Source organism: Phacochoerus africanus, chromosome 4, assembly GCF_016906955.1.
Source record: "Phacochoerus africanus isolate WHEZ1 chromosome 4, ROS_Pafr_v1, whole genome shotgun sequence".
Lineage (NCBI taxonomy): Eukaryota > Metazoa > Chordata > Mammalia > Artiodactyla > Suidae > Phacochoerus > Phacochoerus africanus.
Window position 1 is genome coordinate 71,570,467 of NC_062547.1, and position 22,577 is coordinate 71,593,043.

At 56.1% G+C, this 22,577-nt stretch overlaps 2 protein-coding genes across 3 annotated transcripts; both read left to right on the forward strand.

Moving 5' to 3' along the window:
* Window positions 1-3,501: 3,501 nt before the first annotated feature.
* TIMM44 (translocase of inner mitochondrial membrane 44) lies at window positions 3,502-19,225 on the forward strand. Of its 2 annotated transcripts, none has more exons than XM_047777236.1 (13): window positions 3,502-3,602; window positions 5,720-5,821; window positions 9,093-9,263; window positions 10,520-10,600; window positions 11,210-11,359; window positions 12,302-12,441; window positions 12,768-12,853; window positions 13,539-13,631; window positions 13,729-13,853; window positions 15,229-15,279; window positions 17,568-17,657; window positions 18,168-18,278; window positions 18,655-19,225. In XM_047777236.1, exons 1-13 carry the CDS (start codon window positions 3,558-3,560, stop codon window positions 18,772-18,774), a joined length of 1,365 nt encoding a protein of 454 aa, XP_047633192.1. In that variant the 5' UTR covers window positions 3,502-3,557; the 3' UTR covers window positions 18,775-19,225. The 2 variants fall into 2 exon arrangements, with proteins under 2 accessions (XP_047633192.1, XP_047633193.1); XM_047777237.1 differs by having other exon boundaries at window positions 18,630-18,694.
* Window positions 19,226-19,743: 518 nt separating this feature from the next.
* CTXN1 (cortexin 1) lies at window positions 19,744-21,389 on the forward strand. The gene is made up of 2 exons (XM_047777278.1): window positions 19,744-19,942; window positions 20,301-21,389. Exon 2 carries the CDS (start codon window positions 20,321-20,323, stop codon window positions 20,567-20,569), a length of 249 nt encoding a protein of 82 aa, XP_047633234.1. The 5' UTR covers window positions 19,744-19,942; window positions 20,301-20,320; the 3' UTR covers window positions 20,570-21,389.
* Window positions 21,390-22,577: the final 1,188 nt, after the last annotated feature.

Consider the following 22,577-nt stretch of genomic DNA (forward strand, 5'->3'; position numbering starts at 1 on the left):
ATTATCAAACTAAGTGAAGTAAGTCAGTCAGAGAAAGACAAATATTATATGATATCACCATATGTGGAATATGGTAAATAATGATGTAAAATAACTTATTTATGAAACAGAAACAAACTCACAGCCATAGAAAATAAACTTACAGATGCCAAAGTGGAAGGGGGGAAGGAATAAATTGGGAGTATGGGCTTGGAGATATAGACTACTATATATATAGATAATCAACAAGGATTTGCTGTGTAGCACGTGAACTATATTTTCAGTATCTTGTAATAAACTATAATGATAAAGAATTTTTTTTCTTTTTAGGGCCACACCTGTGGCATATAGAAGTAACCAGGCTAGAGGTCCAGTCAGAGCTACAGCTAGCTGCCAGCCTACACCACAGCTCATGGCCAACACCAGATCCTTAACCCACTGAGCGAGGTCAGGGATTGAACCCACATCCTCGTGGATACTAGTTGGGTTCGTTTCCACTGAGTTACAATGGGAACTCCTGGAAAAGAATTTTGTTTAAAAAGAATATAGAATTCTAACTGGAGTTGGGGGAAAATGAATCTAGTTGAAAGATATATGAGGGTACATTAATCATACAATTCTTGTAGTTTTGAAATTTTTCAAAATAAAAAGGTGGGAAAAACAAACAAACCACCTTCACTCTACCCATATGTTCCTCCAGCTGTCATCATTTCACCTTCTAAGTATCACAAAGATTCCTCAGAGGTGTCTCTGTTCTATGTGCTAGTTAAATGCTTAATAACTGGCCCTCCAAACAAACAAGAAAGCCCCTGATTTGTAGTTTTTCTCAATTCCTAAGGTGTAACTACTTCTGCTATGGCCAATTTCAGGCTACTAAAATGGCGTCATTAAACATGGAACTGGTAAGAGATGCAGCACGCCTAACATGGAACTGGTAAGAGATGCAGCATGCCTAACATGGTTTTTTTGTAAACCAACCATGTTTTTGGCTGCCCCTCGGCACATGGAATTCTTGGGCCAGGGATCAGACCTTACCCACAGTTGCAACCTCTGCAGTAGTTGTAGCAATGCCAGATCTTTTTAACCCACTGTGCTGGGCCAGGGATCAAACCTACAACCTGGTGCTGCAGAGAAGCCTCAGATCCCATTGCACCACAAGGGGAACTCCTAATATGATATTTCCAGCCTAAAGATGTGATATATATAAATAATCTTGGTAGCATAGGTAGTAACATAATTGTGTTGGGAGTTCCTGTCATGGCTCAGTGGTTAACGAATCCGACTAGGAACCATGAGGTTGCGGGTTCGGTCCCTGCCCTTGCTCAGTGGGTTAAGGATCCGGCATTGCCGTGAGCTGTGGTGTAGGTCACAGACGTGGCTCGGATCTGGCGTTGCTGTGGCTCTGGCATAGGTCAGCAGCTACAGCTCGGATTAGACCCCTAGCCTGGGAACCTTCACATGCCGTAGGAGCAGCCCTAGAAAAAGGCAAAAAGACAAAAAAAAAGTGTTGGAGTTTATTACCTTTGTTTTAATACATTGATCATAAGTTTATACAATCTGTTGGTTCCCAGACCAAGGATGAAACCTGTGCCACAGCAGCGACCGGAACCATAGCAATCACAATGGCAGATCCACAACACTGAGCCACCAGAGAACTCCAATTATTAAATAATGGTTATGTCTAACAACTGGCTCCAAAATTCCTGAAAAATGTGACAATTTGCTCTTGCCAGGCAGTATAAACTGGCTCCAGAAAACCTCTGATAAAGAAAAAAAAATAGCCCACTGAAATTTGGCTTTCACAGCCACCATTCAACCAAAACCCTCTAGTTCATCTCACCAGGGACCTCCACACTGCAAAAGGCAAAGGGCAATGGATACAGTTCTGGCCTGGCCTGCTTTGCCTGAACTCTATAGCATTCAGCACTGTTTACTCCACCTGCCTTTTCCAAGGCCCTCCAAGTCCTCTTCCACTATTAAGCTGTTTTTGTTTGTTTGTTTGTTTGTTTGTTTTGAAGAGGTGATAAGGTGTTTATTAAAAACTCTTTTTCCCCCAGAAGCAGTTAACATAATTTTTTTTTTGGTCTTTTTAGGGCCACACCCAAGGCATATGCAAGTTCCCAGACTAGGGGTCGAATTGGAGCTGTAGCCACCAGCCTATGCCACAGCCACAGCAATGTGGGATCCGAGCCCCATCTACGACCTACAACACAGCTCATGGCAACGCTGTATCCCTAACTCACTAAGCAGGGCCAGGGACTGAATGCGCATCCTCATGGATACTAGTGGGGTTCCTTACAGCTGAACCATGACAGGAAATCCCAACATATATATCTTAAAACCCAGCCTACTACAAAAATGAGGGAGAGAGGGTTAAACCTGTTGATTATCCCCTCCCAGTCTCCTTTACAGGCTCCTCATTCTCCATTTGGGCCTTTGATGTGCCCGCCTGACCTCCTGTCCCTGGGCACCTCTGAAGCACAGACTTTCCTTTGGGGAACAGACCTGTATATCCCAACCATTTAACAAGTTTGCTCCTCTTCGAGTAAAGATATTTCAAACAAAGCCAGAATGGAAGCCCTCATCCCTTCTCACTTGGAGGTGGGCTCCGGAGGGACAGAGAACTTAGATCTCTCCAACCCTGAAGCCAGGGAGAGTGTGTTGCCTCCTCTTCAACTTCAACAAACTTTAACCATTGTTGAGTAACGAAAAAGGTTTCAATAGGGCAAAGGCAACAAACTTTAGCTCCCCCCCAGGGTACCAGCCCACAGCCCCTCCCTAGCTTCAGACTGCACGGCCATTGTCAAGGTACCGCCACTTGGTGGCGGCATTCTCGAAATGGAAAATAGTTCTGGGTGCTGACATGACAGAGGCCTGAGCTTCTTCAGGGCCAGGTGTGTCACTTCACACTGAATCGATGGAGGGAGGAGTGACACCCAGTCTGGTCTCAGCTTCTCTTTTCTGGACCAAAACCAACAGGTGCCTTCCCAAAGTGCTGTACAAAAGTTGGTTCATTCTCTCTTCTCTTGAAGGAACTCACTTGCCAGTCTGTTGATCCCTGCTAGTCATAGCCAGTGAGAGCCAGAGTAAGTCGCTATGGAGCTGGTCCTTTGGTCAGTCAGAGTCCAAATGAATCGGTCCTGGGGCAAGTCGCCGTGTCTACAGGTTCCTCGCAAACACGCGATCCCCGCGTGGTCTGTAGGAGAATCGCCGCTCGCAACAGAATCCACGCCCTCCGGTTCCGCCCCTTTGCAGTCTTATCCAACTATAGGTCTCTATCTCACAGGAGTGCTCGTCCCCCAGACCACATCCAGTCTTAGGCCTCGCTCCTCCTAATTCTACCCTATCAGAGATCTCCCTATTAGAAGTTCCCCGCCCCATCAGGCCTCGCCCCTACCATGGACTTTGCTCTCTCTACGGCCCCGCCCCCCTTGGGAGCCCTGTCCAATAACAGGACTGTCCCTCTCATAAACCCCGCCTTCAGGTCCCCCTTTTCCCAGGCTCAGGGCGCACCAGGTAGACGCGGTGGGTGACGCCATCGGATCGCGCTGCGAGAAGGTCATACGGGATCCTCCAGCATGGCGGCGGCGGCGCTGCGGGGAGGCTGGTGCCGCTGCCCGCGGGTGAGCAGACATGCGGAGCCAGGGAGCGGGCCTAGGGAAGCTCCGGACCCGTGACCTCCAGGGCTTCTTTCTCCCCAGGCCTTTGGCCCTTTAGGTCCTGCCCTGGATTCGTCGAGAAGCTCATAGTTTGGTCCCTTGGGTCAGCCGAGGCCGGGGCGGGGACCTGGGAACGAGAGCCCCGGAACGAGGTCCCCGGAGCGAGGCTTGAGGGCGGGGGCCGAGCGTGTCCGGCTGGGGGTGGCAGTGCACCGAGCCGGGCAGGGAGCAGATCGCCCCTCACTTCCTGGCCGGACTCCACGTGCACCAAGGAGTGAATGGTGTCCGTGGCTCACAGTGGAGAAAAAGTGGCGAGAAGGCAAAAAAACGTGACAATCACAGCTCACCTTTATATGCCAGGTCCCCTACCTAGAACATTTTCTGCTTCGCCTCTTCTGATCTCTCTGAAAGTGCGGAAGGTAGTTGTGGCCCTGGCTAAGAGCCTGGGCTCTCAGAAGTGGTGGTGGTGAAGACCTGTAAAGTGCATTCAGAAAATAGTACTCACGCTGCTGCTGCTTGTCGCTATTTCACAGGTTAGGAAACAGAATTCCTAAGTATGAAGCTAGTCCCAGAGCTAGTGGGGTGCCTGAACTCAGGTCAGTCTGGCTCCGAAGCCAGATTCTGGAGAAAGGAAAATATGTCATAGGAATCTTGAGTGTCAGGAGAAAGATTATGTTTTTGACTCAGGACTGAGGAGTTTTTTTTTTTAATAGTTGGGCTATATGTCATTTAGTGGTTGAATTCACACCTGTTTTGATTTGCGCCCAAGACTGAAGGAGAACCAACCTCAGATTTGGTCCTGCTGTGAGATTTTTCTCCCAAGTTAGACAGACATCCACTTTTTTTTTTAAGGGCTGCACTCTTGGCACATGGAAGTTCCCAGGCTAGGGGTTAAATCGGAGCCGCAGATGCCAGCCTACCCCACAGTCATAGCAATGCCAGATCCAAGCTGCACCTGTGACTTACACGGCAGCTCATGCCAATGCCAGATCCTCAACCCACTGAGTGAGGCCAGGGATCAGACCTTCATCCTCATGGATACTAGTTGGGTTCGTTATTGCTCAGCCACCACGGGAACTCACCTGTGGCATGGGGAGGTTCCTGGGCCAGGAGTCGAACCTGTGCCACAGCAGTGACCTGAGCCACTGCAGTGACAAAGCCAGATCCTTAACCCACTGTGCCACAGGCGAACTCCTACAGCCATCCACTTCTATTTCAGACTGTTGCTGAAGTCAGTGACTCTGGGATCAATGGGTGTAGGCATTTAGAGGAGTAAAACAAGTTACTTAAACTCCCAAGAGTTACTCTTGAGTAGCTATGGGTGATCATGGCATCCATGCAAGTTTGGGGTTGCTTAGAGTTCTTGGAGACAGGAAGCATAGAACAGGGAAAGGCCCAGGGAATGTGGAAATGGAAGAGTGGTTCTATCAGATCACTGACACCCGTGTAGCTGGCTTTGGAGCTGAGTGCTAGGGTGCAGCATTGAACAGGACCTGCAAGGAGCTTCCCTCCTAGAGGTTAAGTTCATCATTTGGTAGGAGAAGAAATGTCTTTCACGAGAAGTTAGCAGCATCTTGACCCAAGTGTCCTCCCTAAGTTACTCTGCTTGCGTGCCCAACCTTGGACCAGGACATAGTTTATTCTAGAGTTTTGTTTACCTCTGGAAGCCCAGGTCTCTGGTCTTCCAAAGCTGGCAAAAGTAGGGTGGGCTGGTGAGAGAAGAATGCTTGCCACCAGCATTGAAGCTCAGCATGCCTGTTTTCAGATTCAGGCATTAAATCAGACTGGGACCTTAGCCTTCTTCCCCCATAGGTTGGCATGTCCTAGAACCCATCTGGATTCCCTCAGGTTTAGAGGCAGGAGGGTAGATATAGGCCCTGAAGGTGCAGATCCAGCATTCTCTCTCCACCAGATTCCACTGGCCTCACAGAATTTGGGAAGATTACAGGGCATCTAGCATGCAGCTGGCATGTGATAAAAATCATCAAGTCTCAGGCAACCCCTGTGTTTTTAGTGTGGCCTACTTACTTCCTTGTCACGCTCTGATTTGAATGGATCTTTTTCTTTCCTCCCTCAATTAGAGATGCTTCAGCAGCGGAGTCCATTTTCTATCCAGCCACAACCTAGTGCCACTCCCCCTGGGTACCTATCAGATGCCCTGGCCAAGTGGACAGCAGACCCTGGTGAGTGACTCTGGACACGAGCAGGCAGGCAGGCAGGGGGAGGTGTGAACATCAAACCTAGTTGACAGATGAGAGGGCTGCGGGGCTCTGCCTGAACTGCCAGGGGCATGTAATTGGCAGGCATTCCACATCCAAGACCTTCAGAGTTATAGGGCCCAGTGGGCCTGGTTCTCTTGGTATCCTCGGAAGTGCTCGACACTGTTAAGGGTAAGGCTCCTGCCTCACAAGGTAGCATGTCTCAGCTCTGGTGGCTAGAAAGCCCTCCCTCTACCGAGCTGAAGTCCACCTCCTGGTTCCCACGTGTGGGTCCTTCATCAAGCAAGGCTGTGACCTCTTCTTCGTGACAGCCAGCCCTCTAGGCATTTGAGCAGAGTCACCCATCATTTCCTGGGGCTGAGTTTCCCAAGGCTATGTCGCCCTTTCTTTTTATGTTTTTCCTCACATATAGCATTTTCTAGAGCTTTTGCCCTCCCTGTCACTCCTCTTCAACCGTGTTGGTGTCTCACCACTGTGGGAAAGAAAGCCCCAAACTGCACACCAGCTCCAGATTCACATGCCTGGGCAGCCCGTGCCCTCCCGTCTCTTCCAAGTCTCATCTCAGCCCTCTGGTTACCTGTGCCTGCTTCACACGGGCTTTATCTCCTAATCCTGTCCTGGGGCTGTCATAGGCATGGGACATGCCCTTGGCCCTTCCCCCTGGTTGTCCAGCCCTGCCCCCCTACACCCACCGTTTGCAGCCCTGAAGTGAGAATGGTGGGCTGCTGGGAGCAGATGCAATCTCCGACAGTCTTAGAATTTGAACTTCCCCAAGAGACAGGCTGGCCAGGGCACAATTAGACCAGACTATGGCTTGCCAATGCCAGGCCAGCGGGCCTACCTGTGGAGCAGCACCCAGACTTGCTGCCACTTTCCCTGGGGCTAGATGGGGGCCAAGGAGTCAGTCGCCCCTGGAAACTGGTCGAGTGAGCCCCTAGCCACCACAGCGGACCCAGCACCCCCATGGAAACGGTGAGAGCAGCTAAACACATGTGACCACTTCCCCTTGACTTGACTCACTCGCATTCTTTAAGCTTTCTCTTTCCTGAACCCACGCTTAGTTACCCAGCGGGTGAAGCAGGGGACCTGCTGTGTCTGACCCCAAAGCCTGTGTCTCAAGCAGGGCAGCATGCAACGCTGGCTCTTGTGCCTAGAGCAGGGGCTCTGGCCATCTGCTGGCCTCTGGGTGTGTTGGGTTGGGTTTTCCTGTGTGGGATGGGGGACCCTGAGTTTGGACTCTTGATGACTGTGATCCTGGGAGCCAAGAGAAGGATGTTTGGGTCAGTGTCCAGGCCCATGGGTGACATGTGAATGCCAGCTGGGGGCTTGGGAATGTCCCCAGGGGAAGAAGTTACCCCGGGCCCAGAAGCCCAAGGATAGGCTCTCAACTCCAGCTCTGGGGGTAGTTCCTCTTGTGGCTCGGTGGAAATGAATCTGACTAGCATCCATGAGGACCCAGGTTTGATCTCTGGCCTCACTCAGTGGGTTAAGGATCCACCATTGCTGTGAGCTGTGGTAGGTTGCTGACGGGGCTCGGTTCTAGTGTTGATGTGGCTATGGTGTAGGCCAGCGGCTATAGCTCTGATTCGACCCCTAGCCTGGGAACCTCCATATGCCGTGGATGTGGCCCTAAAAAGACAAAAAAAAAAAAAAAAAAGAAGAAGAAGAGGAACTCTAGTCCTGGGACAAGGGTCCATTTGGGTGTAGATCTTTGCCGTAGTTGGGCCTCTTTGAGTCCCCGTGAGGATTTCAAGCTGCACCTGTTTCTTGACCAGCCTTTCCCCTGACGGAGAGGGAGCCTAGCATCTTATTTTGTTGCTAAAAAACTTCGTATTTTGGAGCAGTTTTAGATTTATAGAGAAATTGAGTGGAAAGTACAGAGAGTGCCCATTAACCTCCTCTCCCCGTCTCCTCCCACCTCGCACACAGTTTTTCCAGGCTTGTACATTCTGCAGTTAGGGCGGTGCACTTGTTACAACTGATGAACCAATATTGACACATCACTGTTGATGGTGGTCTGCTGCTGAGGTTAGGATGCACTCTCTGTGTTGAGTGGGTGCCTGGGGTATGAGGAAGTTCCCAGGCCAGGGATGGAACCCGTGCCACAGCAACCACCCAAGCCAGTGCAATGACAATGCCAGATCCTTAACCCCCCTGTGCCTCAAGAGAACCACCAGTATTGTACATTTTATGGGTTTGAACAAATGTATAATGAAGTATCTACCATTAATAGTATTGTTACCGAATAGTTTTACTGCCCTGAAAATCCTCAGTGCTCTGCCTTTTCACCCCATTTTTTTTTTTTTTTGAGATGTAATTGACACGTCACATGGTATGAATCTTCCATATCTTTCAATGGCTTGATAACTCATTTCTTTTTATCACTGAACAATGTCTTGTCTGGATGTCCTATAGTTTATCCCTGTTTTTGTTGCTGTCATTTGTTTGTTTGTTTGTTTTGCTTTTTAGGGCTGCACCCGAAGCACATGGTTGTTCCCTGTGTAGGGGTCCATTCAGAGCTACAGGAGTTCCCGTCCTGGCTCAGCGGTTAATGAACCTGACCATGATCCATGAGGATGCGAGTTCGATCCCTGGCCTTGCACTGTGGGTTGGGGATCTGGTGTTGCCCTGAGCTATGGTGTAGGTTGCAGACTTGGCTTGGGTCCCTCGTTGCTGTGGCTATGGTCTAGGCCAGTGGCTGCAGCTCCAATTCGACCCCTAGTCTGGGATCTTCCATGTGCCACAGGTACGGCCCTAAAAAGCAAAACAAAAAAAGGAGGAAAAAAAAAAAGCTAAAGCTGCTGGCCACAGCCACAGCAATGCCAGATCTGAGTCACATCTGCGACCTACACCACAGTTCACGGCAATGCCAAATCCTTGACCCACCGAGCAGGGCCAGGGACTGAATCCACATCCTCATGGATACTAGTCAGATTAATTTCTGCTGCACCACAATGGGCACTCCAGTCACTAGTGGTTTTTTAACTTCTCTTTTATACTCTTCTGAAAGAGATAGCTCTTGGAGTTCCCTGGTGGTTCAGTGGGTTAAGGATCTGGCATTGGTACTGCTGTGTCTCAGGTCACTGCTGTGGCTAGGTTTGATCCTTGGCGGGGGAATTTTCACATGCCACAGGTGCAGCTAAAATAAATAAAAGAGCTATCTCTTCATTGTTAAACCTCTTTCAACGGGTGAAAATAAAACCCACATCCTTTGTTTCTCTTACATTCTTTCTAGTCCAGATCCTATTCTTCTGGAAATAGGAAAGGCTTTCTCTCCGGCTTGCTAGATAACATCAAACAAGAATTAGCCAAAAACAAAGAAATGAAAGAAAGTATAAAAAAGTTCCGAGATGAGGCCAGAAAGCTGGAAGAGTCTGATGCACTCCAGGAAGCCAGGAGGAAATACGTGAGTCCCTTTGCTTCGCGTCTCCTCAGCTGGCCCGCTTGCACCCAGGATTCCTTCTCAGGGCTGTGGTGGGGCAGCTGGCAGAGGTGGGGTCACTGATGAAGGGGAGCCAGGGGACAGGAGTGGGCTGCCACCTTCCAGTTCTGCCATGAGACCGAGATGCCCTCTACAGACCAGCAGCACTGGCAGAGTATCAGAGCCCCCCACCTGCTGGGTCAGAATCCCTCTATCCCTGGGGCCCCCAGGTGACCCCTCTTGCACTAGGTTTGAGGTGTGCTGTTCCCAAGGGCCTCCCCGTTCTGGTCCCCTGAGTAAGATGGGTAGAAAGTGGGTTACAGGCCTGCTGTAATCATTATATTGATCACTGCCGCTGCCTCTCAGAGCAGCTGCCAGGCGCCCGCCAGTGAGCAGGCTCCGAGGAGTTCCTGTAGTGGCTCAGTGGGAACAAAATTGACTAGTATCCATGAGGACACAGGTTCGATCCCTGGCCTCGCTCACTGGGTTAAGGATCCAGCGTTGCCATGAACTGTGGTATAGGCTGTAGACATGGCTCAGATCTGGTGTTGCTGTGGCTGTAGTGTAGGCTGGCGGCTACAGCTCAGATTCGACCCCTGGCTTGGGAACCTCCATATGCCGCAGGTGCGGCCCTTAAAATACGAAAGACAAAAGTTAAAATAAATTTTAAAAATTAAAAAAAAAATAAGAGCTCCAAGAGGTGGGTGCAACATCCCCATCTTACCTGGGCACTTGGCCCAGGTCCCTAGAGTTTCGTGGCCCCCATCCCAGGCCATGGACGAGACCTGATCCCCCTGAGTATCCTCTCCACTTGCTTGGCTGTAATGGCTGTGGGGAATTCAAGCCTGTGGGAGGTGGCCCTTCCTTTTCACTAAGGAAGAGGAGTGGGCTGAGGGGACGCCTGGGGGCAGAGCAGGCCTCGGCTCGGGCAGCGTGGGTGGGTGGGGTCAGAGGGGCAGGAGAATGCTGAAAACAGCACCCCCACACCACACCCGTAAATCGCTGATGAGCAGGTGGGCAAGATCACCCCCTGCCACCCAGAGAGAGAAGCTGGGCCTGGGTCTCTGGGCTCAGGAGGGTCCTTGTCTCACCCTTGACCTGCTGGGACCCACCTGCCAGGCCATGGGGTCAGGCAGGGGCTATCTGGCGGGGAAGGAGCTGCCATGAAAATGCTTCTTTGGACCTTTGCTGGTTCTGTAATTGCTGTATCTTGACACAAAGCCCAACATCCCTCACCACAGAGAACCATTGAATCAGAAACCATGCGGACAGGCGAGGTGATCAGGAAGAAGCTGGGGGAGATCACAGGCACCGTGAAGGAGGTAATGGCCTCTGGGCCCAGACTCCCGGGCCCATCTGTTCCTGGCCTCTGCAGGGCTGCGAGCAGCTGGAGGAGCTGGCACCCAGGCCGGGTAGGGGATGGGAAGCAGGGAAGAGCCAGCCTGGTCGGAGGCTTCCAGAGGTAAAGTCCAGGCAGCCCTCAGCAAGGAGGGGGGGTCAGGTTGGCCCACTTGCCTGCAGTTTGAGTTGGGAGCTTCTGTGCCACAAGCAGAGACAGGAAAGTAAATGAAGATGCTGGCTTCCTGCCTTCAGATAGAAGGGGGCAGGGACACACTGCTCCTGGCGGAGGGTGGAGGTGGCTGTGAGACTCTTAGAGGGCCTTGTGGACTTTTCTTTTGGTTGCTCCTGTTTTGTTTCTCTGTTTTGGGCTAGGGAGTCGGGGGGCAGGGCTCTGCTTTAAAGACTGCCCACCTTCCTTCCTCCTGGGGCTGCTGCTTCTCTACAGTCCTTGGAGGCCTGCAGCCCAGAGCCCCAGGGTCCAGTGCCACAGAAATTGTGCACGCCTGTTCCCACCCTTCTTCGCTCTGGGGGAGCTCCTGCAGGCCCCCAGCAGGAGCCGCCCTGGCACCATCCCCTCTCTGTCTCAGTAGAGTCTCGACGAAGTCAGTAAAAGTGACCTTGGCCGGAAAATCAAGGAGGGTGTGGAAGAAGCAGCCAAGACCGCCAAGCAGTCGGCCGAGTCGGTGTCCAAAGGTGGGGAGAAGCTTGGCAGGACTGCCGCCTTCAAAGCCCTCTCACAGGTGAGCTGGGCTGGGGCTCGTGCCTGCAGGCGCTGCTGGCTCTGGCCGGCCCCAAGACTGAGCGCTGGAGTTCCCGCCTCTGAGCTCAGCCCCAGAGAGGCCTCACTGAGGGGTGCACAGCGCACCGGTCCTCGGCCCTACCTGGCTTCGTGGCTGTGAGCAAGTCACAGCCCCTGGGGAGACACATTTAACATCCCAAGAGCCTCCAGAGGCTGTCCAGCTTGGGGTTCCTTGAGGTCCTGAATTCTCTGTAAATACCTGTTAAAGTTTAACCACATGCTGGCCCTCTGCTGTCTATGGGCCTCAGGAGAGAAAGTCTGAGTTCCTGCTCTCAAAGGTCCGGGGACAGGGTAGGGACAGACAGTTCTTGAGTCACATAGGACAGAGGAACTCCTGGGGAAGGTACCAGGCTGAGGGAGCAGGCACCACAGGTTGGGGGCGCCCCTGCAGCTTGGCTTGGCCAGAGCCACTGCAGGGCCACCAGGCGAGGGCTCCGGCAGCAGCTCAGAGGAGGCCAGAGAGTGTCTTGGGTGTTGGGCCAGGTGGGGCCAGGAGTTTGGGGAGGTGGGATCCACAGACTTGGCGGCAGCTTGGAGGCGGCACTGGGGCGGATGCAGATCTCAGAAGGCGCCCCCGCCCCGGTTTCTGGTCCATGTGAAGGAAGGTTTCCAGGAAGAGTGAAGAATCTGTCTCAGTGTGAGGATGAGGATCCTCTGGGGGCAGCTCTTGAAGGGGAGGGGGCAGGAGTCCAGCAGAGCTGGGGTCTCCCCTCTGTGGGTCTGCGTCCCGGCAAGCCCCAGGTTTGGGTGGGCCGTGGCCAGGTGACCTTGAGACCTGGGGACGCTGCTGCCCCGGGGTGGGTCCACGGCAGGCATGGGCCGACACCATGGGTCTGGGGTGTTAGGAGGCCCCCAGCCTCTGCACTGCCGCTGTGCTCTGCAGGGTGTGGAGTCTGTGAAGAAGGAGATCGACGAGAGCGTCCTGGGGCAGACCGGGCCCTACCGGCGGCCTGAGCGGCTCAGGAAGAGGAAAGAGTTCGCAGGAGAGAAATTCAAGGAAGAGAAAGTGTTTGAGGCCAACGAGTAGGTACCAGATCAGCCAAGGTGCCTGTCCCCCTCGCCTCCCTTTTCGGTACCTGCCTCGTGGTCGTTTTGGAGGATCCACAGAGCATTCCTGCCAAGTCAGTTTGTGGGGTTTCTTTCTGCTCGAGGTTCCCTGGCTCCCCTGAGAGAGTCGAGGGTGGGGAGTGGGGGTGGGAAGGGGGTTGGGGGGAAAGAGAAGGCAGGAGGCCAGGAGGTGAGGCACACCAGGCCCCCCTCTCCCTGAAGCCATGGGAGGGCTGGAGGGTGGCAGTGTGGGCGCGGCGGCTCTGGGGGCTGGCACTCACCCCGGTCCCTCATCTCCCCAGGGAGGCGCTGGGGGTCGTGCTGCACAAGGACTCCAAGTGGTATCAGCAGTGGAAGGACTTCAGGGACAACAATGTGGTGTTCAACCGTGAGTGCACATCTCACGGGATTGGCTGACGGCGGGGTGGTGAAGGTAGACACGGCAAGTGCTCCCGAGCGCTGAGCACAAGACAGACCCCATTTCACAGAGGAGGAGACCGGGGTCAGAGAGGACCAGTCCCTTCTGCAGGGTCACCTAGCAAGTGAGCAGCAGAGCGCAGGCCTCAGGCAGCCCGAGGGGAAGCACCCAGCACATCTCTTTGGGAGACAGGGGCCCTGCTGTCGGGGACGGGTCACCACCTTTGTGCTGGAGCCCATGTGGTTGCAGGGCAGCCAGGCGCAAAGGCCTCTGATGGTGCAGCTGGGGATTCGGACTCAACACATTCCCTTGTCAGCCTGGAACCAGCTCAGGGCCTTGAGCCCTCTGCTCAGCCTGGGGCTGATAGGGGAACCTGTCCCTCGTCCTGGGAGGACTTCCAGAGGCCTGTGTTTCCTTTGTAGTGAAAGCAGCAGCCAATGGGGGTGCCCCCCAATTCTCAGAGCTCCCTGCCAGCCCGAAGCTGAGGGGTCTCTGCAGCCCCCCGAGGTCCACTAGCGGGCACTGGTCTCTGAGGGGGAAGCAGGCTCTGAGAGGCCCCCCTCTTTTACTACATCCACGTGGGGGGCCACGATGGAGTGAGGGTGTCTTTCCAGAAGGGGCCCTGACCCCTGCGCCCACCTGTCACTGACCACAGGGTTCTTTGAGATGAAGATGAAATACGACGAAAGTGACAATGCCCTCATTCGGGCGTCCCGCGTGCTGACGGACAAGGTCACAGACTTGCTGGGTGAGTGGGCTGCCCCAGGACCGTCCCCACCCCGACTCAAGCCAGCAGTGGGGAGGGGTTCCCAGACCTCACCCCGCTCCTGGCTTGGCTGCCCCAGGGGGCCTGTTCTCGAAGACTGAGATGTCAGAGGTGCTCACGGAGATCCTGCGAGTGGACCCCGCCTTCGACAAGGAGCGCTTCCTGCAGCAGTGCGAGAATGACATCATCCCCAATGTCCTGGAGGTGGGTGTGTGCCCGGCGGGCGGGCAGGTGCGGTGGCCCTGTGGGAGGCTCTGCCAGGGCTGCTTGGCTGTGGATGGGATTTCTGAGCAAAGACTTGGCTCCAGTGTTTGGAGGCCTGACCACCCCACAGGCCTGACCCCTGTTGGTAAAGCACCTCTGAGAGAGCCGGCCCCTGTGGTCCCCTGCAGCCCGGGCTGGTCACCAGGTGGGTGCGTCTACCCTGGAGACTGAGTTTCTCACTGGAGCGCCCGGCTTGTTTCCCTTGCGCTCTTCTTGAAGTTGCTCCATTGAAGCTGCCTGGGGCCAAGTGTTTGTCTCCAGGGACCAGGGTCCTTGCGGGAGTTGGGAGAAGCTGCTGCTCTGACTGTGAGCCTGAGGAGGGCTTGCGGGAAGCAGGGCCACAAGCCAGGAGTGGCCCTGCAGCCCAGGGAGCTGTCTTCTCTGGGAATCCTGACTCCCGTCTCCTGGTTGTCTTGCCTCTCCTTGCGGCTCATAAACAAGGTGGGGGTGGCTTGCTCAAGGTCACCCTCTGCCTAGCTCAGGTCCCCTGCCCAAGGTTGGCTGCCTTTTCCCTGCCACATCTCTGCTTCTCTGTGGCCCCAAACCTTGGCAGGAGCCTGGGCGTCTTGCAGCCCGGCCAGGCCAGGGGTCTTTGGCACACCCTTAGCTGGACCACTGGTAGCCCATCCCTCACCCCCCCATGTTCCCTCCTCCTGAGCTGCCTCCGTGTGGTCCCCACCCCCCTCCTCCAATTTCCCAGGTCCCTCATCACCCTTGGGGCAGGGCTGGGAGGAGGTAAGAACAGAGCTAGTCCCAAAGCAGCAGCCCGCGCACAGGCAGAATCTTCCTGGCTGAGGTGGTCTCCAGACTCCCTGCGGTTCCCCACCAGTGCTCCCGCCCCTGTCCCCCGGGTCCCTCCCTGCCAGATCCAGCCTCAGCTCGGCTGGGGTTCCTGTGGAAGCTTCCCTCATTGCATCCTGGGAGCCCTCCCCCCTCCCCCTCTGCCCATCCCCACCCCCACCCCGCACCCTGGGCCTGGCTATCTAAGGCTTCATCCTGGGGGAGGCAGAAACCTCCTTGGCTGGGCTTCCCGGCGGGGGTGAAATTCCAGATGCTGCCACCTTCTCCTTCCTTCCAGCACAGCCCACCCTGGACTGCCCCGTTGTCAGTGACAGGCTCCCGCTCCCACCTACACGCAAGGGCTCTGCTCCCACTGCTGCAGCCTGACCTGGCCTCCCTTCTCCAGAGGGGACCCGCGGGGTGGGGCGGGGGGCCTGTGGAGGGATGGTTCTCACTGGAGAACATTCTCGAGAGTCTTCCTGCCTCAGAAGCCCCTCTCATTCTCACACTTATTTTTTTGTCTTTCCCTTTTTAGGCTATGATTTCTGGAGAGCTCGACATTCTCAAAGACTGGTGCTATGAAGCTGTGAGTGCTTGCTTGTTTTTGTTTTTTGTTTTTTTTTCTTTCTTCTGTTGAGGCCTGCAAGGAAATCACAGTTCAGAATTCTGCTTGGGTGGCTCAGTCTGGGAAGGGCCAACAGGCTGGGGGCTCGGTGGTGGGCACGGCTGGGGGTCTTGGGGTCAGAGAGTGGAAAGAGACAGCCAGTGACTCCGGGTGCACTAAGTGTCCTCTCAGGGCTCCAGGGTCCCTTGCTGGCCAGCAAGCCAGGTTTGCCCCGTGACCTGCGCCACCTCCCTTCCCTAGAGTTAAAGCACCAGCCAGTCCTATGATGGTCGTGCGGGTGCAGCATAGACACAGAAACCTCGCTCCGGGACACACACGACACTGGCTGGAGTCATTAGCCGTTCTCATTGAGAGATCCCGAGACACAGATCAAAACAGACATTGATAGATTCCCGCCCTGGGAAGAGCCGAGTGTCTTGACAAGGCCCAGCTACTCCCTGGCGTCAGGGCTCTGGGTCCTGGGCCACAGGTGGGGCTGGGCTGTGTGGCAGTGGGTCAGGCATCCTCAGAGCATACTGTCTGCCCTGCCCGTTCCTGGCAGCCTCCCTGTCCCCGTGGGGCTCCCGTCTTGTCAGGCCACCTTACCTCACCCTGCTCCTCACTCCCTGACCTGTGTCTTCTTGGGGTTTATTTTTCTTTTCTTTTCTTTTTTTTTAACCCCTCCCCTCACCCAGCTTTTTTTTTTTTTTGTCTTTTTGTCTTTTTGTCTTTTCTAGGGACACTTCTGCGGCATATGGAGGTTCCCAGGCTAGGGGTCAAATCAGAGCTGTAGCCCCTGGCCTACACCACAGCCACAGCCATGCCAGATCCAAGCCACATCTGTAACCTACACCACAGCTCACGGCAATGCCGAATCCTTAACCCACTGATCGAGGCCAGAGATCGAACCTGCAACCTCATGGTTTCTAGTTGGATTCATCAACCACTGCGCCACAACGGGAACTCCCCACCCAGCTTCTTGATATTGAGCAATCCAGTCTCTTTTGGCTGGTTCTGTTCTGTAGCCAGCTCACAAACAACTTGGAAAAAGCAGAGAAGATGTCAGATTTTCTTTTTAAATACTCCCCTGCCTAGTGACTAATCCAGCAGGCATTTGTGAGTGGTTTGGTGTGGGCTTTTTTTTTTTTTTAAACGTCAGGATCATTAAGATGTGGTCGATTATCTTTGCCAGAGCTGCTGGTGGTGCCCCTGGAAACACAGCTGAGGTTGTAGCCACTTACACAGGGGTGTTTTGAAAAGTGACATCTTTTCAACTACTACTAAAAAATAAAAAAAAGATTAAAAAATAAAAAAAACCAAAGTTAACATGGGGGAAAAAAAAGAAAAATGACATCTTTAAGAAACCACACAATCAATTGGATTCGAACTCTCCCCCCCATTTGATACATCAGTTATCTTCATAAGAAGTGGATGCTGGGTTAACGATCCGGCGTTGCTGTGAGCTGTGGTGTAGGTTGCAGACGCGGCTCGGATCCCGAGTTGCTGTGGCTCTGGCGTAGGCCGGTGGCTACAGCTCCGATTCAACCCCTAGCCTGGGAACCTCCATATGCCGCGGGAGTGGCCCAAGAAATAGCAGCAACAACAACAACAACAAAAAAGACAAAAAGACAAAAAAAATAATAACAATAAGAAGAAGTGGATGCTGTTGGAATGTCTCCCATCATGGTTGCTTGTTGAGGCTGCTGTGTCCCAGGCTTGGGTTAGAGGTGCTCCTGACCCCTAGGAGAAACAGGCAGCCTGTGGCCGAGAACTCCCCACAGGGACTGGTCAGTGAGCAGGCGGCAGAGCCAGACAGTCACCCCAGAGCAGCCGTGGGGCAGAATGAATCCTAGAAAAAGCGTCTGGTTCCAGGCCAAGATCCACAATGAGGTGAACATGGGAAGGTTCAAGATCAGCCAGAGAGGCCTCAACTTACCTCTGGGAGTGTATTTCCGATCGTGTTCCACGAGAACTACCAGATTCCCTGATTAATACCGCTTTCAATAGTGTTGATAACAGTGCTGTCTCTGTAATGAGAGGGAAGTGTGTGATTCAAGCCAGCAAATGGGTGACACCCGCCTCCCTGCTTGGACCCGTGCTCCTGGCATCTGCCACTCCTGGCGCAGCACACCCGGGCGCCAGGAGCCATTTCTGGAAGGTGTATGAGCTGAAAGCACGAAACTGCTGGTGAGCCCGCCAGCAGGGAGCCTCCGGGGACGCTCACTTTTTGGCAGCCCAGCCACACCGGGGTCTCTGGCTTCTTGTTGCAGACCTACAGCCAGCTGGCCCACCCAATCCAGCAGGCCAAGGCCCTGGGCCTCCAGTTCCACTCCCGCATCCTGGACATCGACAATATCGATGTGAGTGCCTTTTCTGTGGGTAGAGGGTTGACCTCAGGGTGGGGAGGGGTGCTGATTGCAAATGCGCTCACTTAGGAGGGGTGAGATCCCCATCCCTGGAGGAGTCCCAGTGCAGGCAGGCGCTTGGATTACCAGTCCCTTTCAGTGCAAGTTTTCCATAGTCCTGCAGTGGGGAATTCTTAAGCAAGTGATGTCCCAGGGGGTGCTGCTGCCTAGACCCAGGGTCCCCTGAGGCCCCTAAAGCCTGATATTTCCCTGCACCTTGACTGCTCAGGCCGCCCCACCCCCACCTTGGGTCTGCTCAGCTTCCATTTCCTCCCTGTGGGGAGCTGACAGGCCGCACTGAGCCAGTCTGGGGAGCCTGCCTACATTTGCAGTTGAGATTCCATCTCACCGTTGGGAAGTGCCCACTTGGAAATGGCCCATGGGGGTCTGTGCCTGGAGGGGGGCAGCAGGCGTGGGGCTGCAGACCATCCTCTGAGGCCCACCTGCTCTGTCACCCCCCTGCAGCTGGCCATGGGCAAGATGATGGAGCAGGGGCCCGTGCTGATCATCACCTTCCAGGCCCAGCTGGTGATGGTGATCAAGAACCCCAAAGGCGAGGTGGTTGAGGGCGACCCGGTGAGTAAGGCGGGAAGAGAAGGCGGCAGGAACAGCCAGATGGCAGCCTCTGGCCACCCTGCACTGACAGCAGGTCAGAGTCAGGGTTCTGCGACAGCCTGGGGATGGCAGGGTGGCACCTTGAGAAGTCCCAGGGCCCTAGCTGGACCTGGTGGAGGTTAGAGGGTGGCTGATCTGTCTGGTTGGACCAAGTCCTGAGTTATAGCCTCTGTCCCAGCCACTGCTCTGGACCCTCGACCCAGGCCGACACCCCAACACCACTCTCTGGTCCCTGCCCTGATCTGGTAGCCTCGTCCCACCCTGCCCCTGGACTGTCCTGGTGTGGATGCTGAGCCTGCTCTCTGCCCCCAGCCCTGACCCTTCCCTGATTCTGCAGGACAAGGTACTGCGAATGTTGTACGTGTGGGCCCTCTGCCGAGACCAGGATGAGCTCAACCCCTATGCGGCCTGGCGGCTCTTGGACATCTCCGCCTCCAGCACAGAGCAGGTCCTCTGAGCACAGTGGCCACCACCAGGGCCTCCAGGGCTGGATCATTCCTGCAAACACGCAGGGGGACCCATGTCTACCTGCAGCAACTAGACCTCTGGGGATAAGACTGTCGGCCCTGCTTCCACTCTGCCAGGACAGCTGCAAAACTAGCTGGATGGGCAGGGCAGGGTGGGGAGGGGGCTGCTCCCCACAGGGCCAGCCCCTGCACCGCCCCTCTGCCCCACCGGGACTACTGGCTGGCAGGCCACAGAGGTCACAGAGGCGCACAGACCAGACAGTGCCAAGAGGCCCCCAGCACAGAGACTCCCACCCAGGACAGTGGTGGGGCCTGGGGCTGACTTGGCCAAATCAGCCAGGCTGTTTTAGCTCCCTTTTTTTTTTTAAAGCAGTGCCCTTATTATCCTGTATATATGCTGGAGATTTGGAAATAATAAAACACCAAAGTGCAGGAGAGCAACTTCCGTAGTCCAAGATGTCTGTCACTGGGGTGGGGAGCTAGGACTGAGGAGGGCATGGTGGGCGCTAGCGTGGTGGTCATGGTCGCTGAAGGAACAGAAGAGGCAGTGGCCTTACGTGGGCAGGGCCCTGCCCACCGTGCGCATGTGTGGAGAGAGTGGGGGGATGAAGACAGCAAAAGCTACGGAGGTTTTCAGGGACCTGGCTGGGGTCTCTAGACAGCTGGGGTCCCTGGAGCTGGATTTGCCATATGAGTTATGGGCGCACTGGGATTCCCCCAAACGGAGTCTGGGTGGGGGGGGTCAGTCGCAGAGAGTAGGGGTGTGGGAGCTGAGGTGTGGTTGGAGACTTGGGGTGCAGGCGAGGACCTGGGTGCTCAGGGTTCTTTGGGGCCGGCGGTCTGCACAACGCCTTGGGGCGGGGCCGGGCCTTGGGCCCGCGCGCCGTTCCGGCGCAGCCTCCGCCCCCCCCGCGGCGGCCCCGCCCCCGTCGCCATGGGAACAGTCGCGGCGGCCCGGCTCGCGCGCTGCTTGCCTGCCTGCCTGCCTGCCTGCCTGCCTCGGTCTCCGCTGTTCCAGGGGCGGGTGGGGTGGGCTGAGCCCGGGCCGCCGCTGCCGCGGCCGCCGGGGAGAGGCCAAGAGCGGAGCTAGCGCGGGTCCTGGAAGAGAGCGCGGCTGCCGGGCGCTCGGTCCCAGTCCCGGTCCCGGTGGAAGCCAGGGTGAGGGGCGCGGCGGGGCGGGGGCGGTGGGGGAGGGGGGTCCCCGGGACGCTAAAACAAAGGGAGCTGGGCGTTGGGGCCGGGTCTCCGGCCAGCCACGCCGCCCGGGCCGCGCGTTCGCACCTGTTGTGCGCGGGCCGGCCGGGTCGGGGCTCGCTCTCCCTGCTCTTAGCATCCCCACCTGCGCGCAAGCCGGGAGTTGGGTGCCTGCCGGCCAGGCATGGGCGTATCCCGGGGACCGAGGCGCGGGAGGGGGCGGGGGCTCGGCAAGGTAGGGCGGTGGCTGGAGAGAGCGACGCGGGGGCGCGGGAGGACGCAGCCTCATCCCCGCGCCCGGGGCGGGCCCCCTCCTCTTCAGGGCGCGCGGCAATGTGAGCCATGAGCGCGACGTGGACGCTGTCCCCCGAGCCGCTGCCGCCGTCGACGGGGCCCCCGGTGGGCGCGGGCCTGGACGCGGAGCAGCGCACTGTGTTTGCCTTCGTGCTGTGCCTGCTCGTGGTGTTGGTGCTGCTGATGGTTCGCTGCGTGCGCATCCTGCTCGACCCCTACAGCCGCATGCCCGCCTCGTCCTGGACCGACCACAAGGAGGCGCTTGAGCGCGGGCAGTTCGACTACGCGCTGGTCTGAGCGGTGCGGCGCCCCCGGCCGGCCGGCCCTCCGCGGGGTCTCTCTCCCAGGGCTGATCCGACGGGGCGCCGCCAGGCCTGGAAGGCGCTCTGGCTCCTGCCCCCGAGCCAGCAGCCTGAGAGGGGAGGGAGCTAGGAAGAGTCCAACCCCTCCCTGCCCAGACCCCTCCTATCTTCCTTCCTGGCCAGGCCGGAGCCCCACTTCGTGCCTTTAACCCTCCCTGTCCTCTCTCCCTAACTCGCAACCTGGCTGGACCCCGACTCTAAAGCCCGGGTGGGAAGAAGACCTCCACCCCTCCGCCCCACAGCGTGAAGGTGGCTTTGCTATTGTCCTGCCGCTGAGCATGAGTGTCATGTCCGCTCCTGGATTCTGGAACCCCCGTGTCCCTTGCCCTCCCTCCTCTGTCGTCTGGCCATCCTCACTCCCCCGCCGCCCGCCCCCGCCCGCCCCCCTAAGTGTTGAGCCCCTTCTCAGGCTCTAGCTCTGCGGGGTAGGCTGTCCTGAGCCCACGGGGTGGCCGCTGCATACCAATATGCCCTGTGCGGCCTGCCCCGGAGACAAAGCCTGAAGAGCGACAATGGCTGCAGTATCCAGGATGCGTGGCGCCTTCCGTGGAGGAAGAGCATGGACAGGCTTCCTCCTGTCCCTCCTGCCCCCAGGCCAGGCCCCAGTTCAGGTCAGCACCCACTTCCTCTGTCAGCACCTCCACCCACTGGCCCTCCTGCCACCTCCCCCTGACCCCTTCCCCCCACCCTCCCCAGGCCTTCTCACGCCTCCCTGCCTCTGAGCCTGGTGTTAATAAAAGCTTTTATTGAGTGCTTACTGCATGCCTAGCAGTGTGTTGAGTTGGTGCCTCCTGCATGTGGCCTGTCCTCTTTTCAGGACCCAGAGAGCCCTGTTACCCTCCGCATTGTCCAGGCCAGGGGACTCAGGTCCAGGAAGGTTGAGTGACTTGCCCATAGCTGGCTTGCTAGCCAGGTTAGAACTTGAACCCAGGGCTGACCCCTGCAGACTCTTAATAGCTGCATGGATGCACACTCCAGGGGATTGACTTATAACCATCTCCATCCCCCCCGACTCTGGATGGAGAAAAGACCACCCTCCCTTCCCTCCACTTGGGGAGACTGGGGGAGGGGGGCCCTGGGATGGATTTAGCCTGGGAGGGGCACCCTCAGCCAGCCCTGGAGGTTGTAGCCAAGGAGGGGCCTGGCTTCCTGACAGTGACCATACCTGCAGCCCCAAACCTCTCTGACCTGGTCCCTCTGTCCCACCATCGACACGTGCACTTTGGAACCCACAGGTCTGGTGCTCTGGAGCCGTGGTCATAGAGTGGGTTGGCTCTGCTCTGAGGCCCGCCTGGGAGATGTGTTTTGAGCCCCGGGGGAGCCGTGTGCAGTGTGTGTGGGGAGCAACGAGCGTTTCTATAAAAGGAAGGCTGTGTGAATGCACAGGCTCTGCGTACAGAAAATTCACCAGCTTTCAGAGGGCTGCTTAGATTTGGGGGAAGGCGCTGCTTCCAGATGGACAACACCTGGCTCCCCTGCTCCGCCTTCCCCAACCTGCCCTGAACCCTCAGGGAGGCTGATGGAGGGGAGGGGGGCAGTGCAGGGAGACCCAGCAGCACCTCTGGGAATTTGAGGCCTTTGGCAGCAGCCAGGACCCGGGCCCCCCTCCTCTACCCAGCTCTGCTCCCCCTTCCCTGCTCCTAACGTCTCTCCAGCTTGTGCCCCCCTACTTGCTTCCCCAAGGTCATCTCAGGGACTCAGTTCCCTCCCTCCAACCTCCTGCCGCATAGGCAGCCCACCGCTACCAAAGGGCCAGCTCCCCACCACCTGTTGCTCTGATGGCTTCTGACCTCCATCTGTATGATGGGAGGGCATTGGGCTCTGAAAGCCTTTCCCTGACACGGGACAGGCTCAGGCCTGGAACTTGCCATCACTAAGGGTCTCCTCACAGCCAAACCAAGGTCACTCCAGATGGCACTGGACTGGACCTGGCGGCAGCAGCC